The sequence below is a fragment of the Larimichthys crocea genome, chromosome XIII (genome assembly GCF_000972845.2).
Source record: "Larimichthys crocea isolate SSNF chromosome XIII, L_crocea_2.0, whole genome shotgun sequence".
In the NCBI taxonomy this organism is placed as follows: Eukaryota; Metazoa; Chordata; class Actinopteri; family Sciaenidae; genus Larimichthys; species Larimichthys crocea.
The window spans coordinates 17638409-17640338 of record NC_040023.1 but is presented as its reverse complement, the minus strand read 5'-3'; the positions used below and the strand labels follow the sequence as shown (position 1 = coordinate 17640338).

Below are 1930 nucleotides of genomic sequence, written 5' to 3'. Positions count from 1 at the left end.
AGTGAATAATAATAAAAAAAATAAAAAATAAAAATAAAAAAGTGACTTAGAACATATAATATAGCCTAATTATTATTATTATTTTTTTAAGTCAACATACCCATTTTCGTCTCCACTGTCCTTCTCCACCTCAACATTGTCGTCCAGGTCGCTCTCGGATGAGCTGTAGTTGTGGCTTCGCTTCATTTTGTTTCCAAGCCCGCAGTGATCAACAGTCCTCCTTGCGCAGAAAAGCTCCAGTGGCGCACTGACAGCAGAGGATCCGTGCGACAGTTTAAACATCAGACCTGCCTCTGCTGTGAGTACTTTCACACCGCGGAGAGGGGGGCGGGGACCTCGGAATGATGTGGGCGGTGTTTGAAGAAGACTTGAGCCTGTTAGAATCGAGCTGGCATTTGAATGACATATGCTTTACAAAAGAAAAAAGAAAAAATCAATGAACAAGCTCAGAATGTGAATGTGCTGAACATTATCACAAAAGCAATGTTTTTTTTTGTTTTTGTTTTTTTAAAATATGTCTTGAGTCCTTTTCTCTGTGTTTGACAGCTCAGGCTGACTGGTAGACTCCTGGCCTCAGGTCCCCCAGTTTCCCTGCTGAGATCCCAGTTCATGAGCAACAGGCCCCATTATGGCAGGAGCCCTCTTCTTCTTTGGTGTTGTGGAGGACACATGGCCTATTAGCAGAGTGTGTTGTTCATTGTCTGCTGTCAGCTGTGTGGTTCCACAACAGCATTGATCAGCCGGGAGGCCCAACATTAGTCAGTCGACGTTGCCAGGCTCTCCTAGGAAACCCTCCCTCTCTCCTCCACCTCTCCTCCGCCACCTCCCCAGTCACTGCAAACAGGTCAACTGACTGGCGCAGACAGACCTTCCCAGGGAATCATTCATCCACGGTGGGTGAAAACAGTGAAGCTCCCTCTGCTGTGTAGAGAAATAAAAAATGCTGTAAAACAAAAGCTACATGCATAGATGAATGTTTTACTAATGTGCTACAAATATACAAACCTTCTAAAAGTGCCTCTGGGTGGGTGGAGAGCAGGGGTGGTCTGCCGAAGGTGTGAAAATTTTGACCTCGCTAATACGCTTGGGTCAGAGGGCAAACTATATAAAACACAGGAGCTTTCAATGTTTATGCGCCGCTCTGTAACAGATCCCCTCCTGGCTGTTTTTCTAGTATGTATTAAGGAGAAAAAGGCATGAGATACACACATTTCTGCTTATGCATATTTATATATAAAGGCAAATATTAATGCTTTGTTATATACATACTAATAAAACCACACTACAATGGTGGAAAGCATATTTATTCACTGTACTTTATGTTTCAAGTTACTGGTTACAGATTTCCCATACAAAACATGTGATCCTCTTTATAAAATTAGATTGCTTTAGATTACACTACTCAACAATGTATAAGCTGTTTAAATTAACTCCACCTCAGCCAACTACAACATTTAAGCACTGCTTACATTTTGACGCCTGAATAATAATAATAATAGTGATCCAATACTATAATAATATATGATTCCCAGAGGCCATTTCTGTATTATGACTTTTATTTTTGTACATTTTGTTGCCAGTACTTCTGTACTCAAGAAAGAAATACAGGATGTTAGATCAAATGTTTTTAGTTTTTTTTATAGGGTAGTATCGCCACTTTAACTCAAGTAAGTTATATGAAGACTTCCTCCACTTCTCCTGCCATAACATAAGTCAACATATAAAAACATAAAATACCATAACACTATTAATAGGTGTCTGGGAAACGATAGCACTTGAGGCTGGTATAATTCCTGCATCAAGACGTGTCTGGTAAGACCATCAGTGGGAGTGTGACCCCCCTCCCCTGTCTTCCATTCCAGTACCTTGTAGAGCAGCAGCTGTTTCTCTGCTCCGTCCATCAGGTCAGTTGTTAACTCGGTGCGTTGGG

General features: G+C 41.3%; 1 protein-coding gene across 1 annotated transcript in view; it reads right to left on the bottom strand.

Moving 5' to 3' along the window:
- Window positions 1–398, bottom strand: part of LOC104940326 (hairy/enhancer-of-split related with YRPW motif protein 1) — a 2226-nt gene extending 1828 nt beyond the window's left edge. Inside the window, exon 1 of the mRNA XM_010756903.3 lies at window positions 101–398. Within this exon, the coding sequence (XP_010755205.3) occupies window positions 101–282 (182 nt within the window). The 5' untranslated portion in view covers window positions 283–398. The remainder of the gene's footprint in view (window positions 1–100) is intronic.
- Between the last annotated feature and the right edge of the window lie 1532 nt (window positions 399–1930).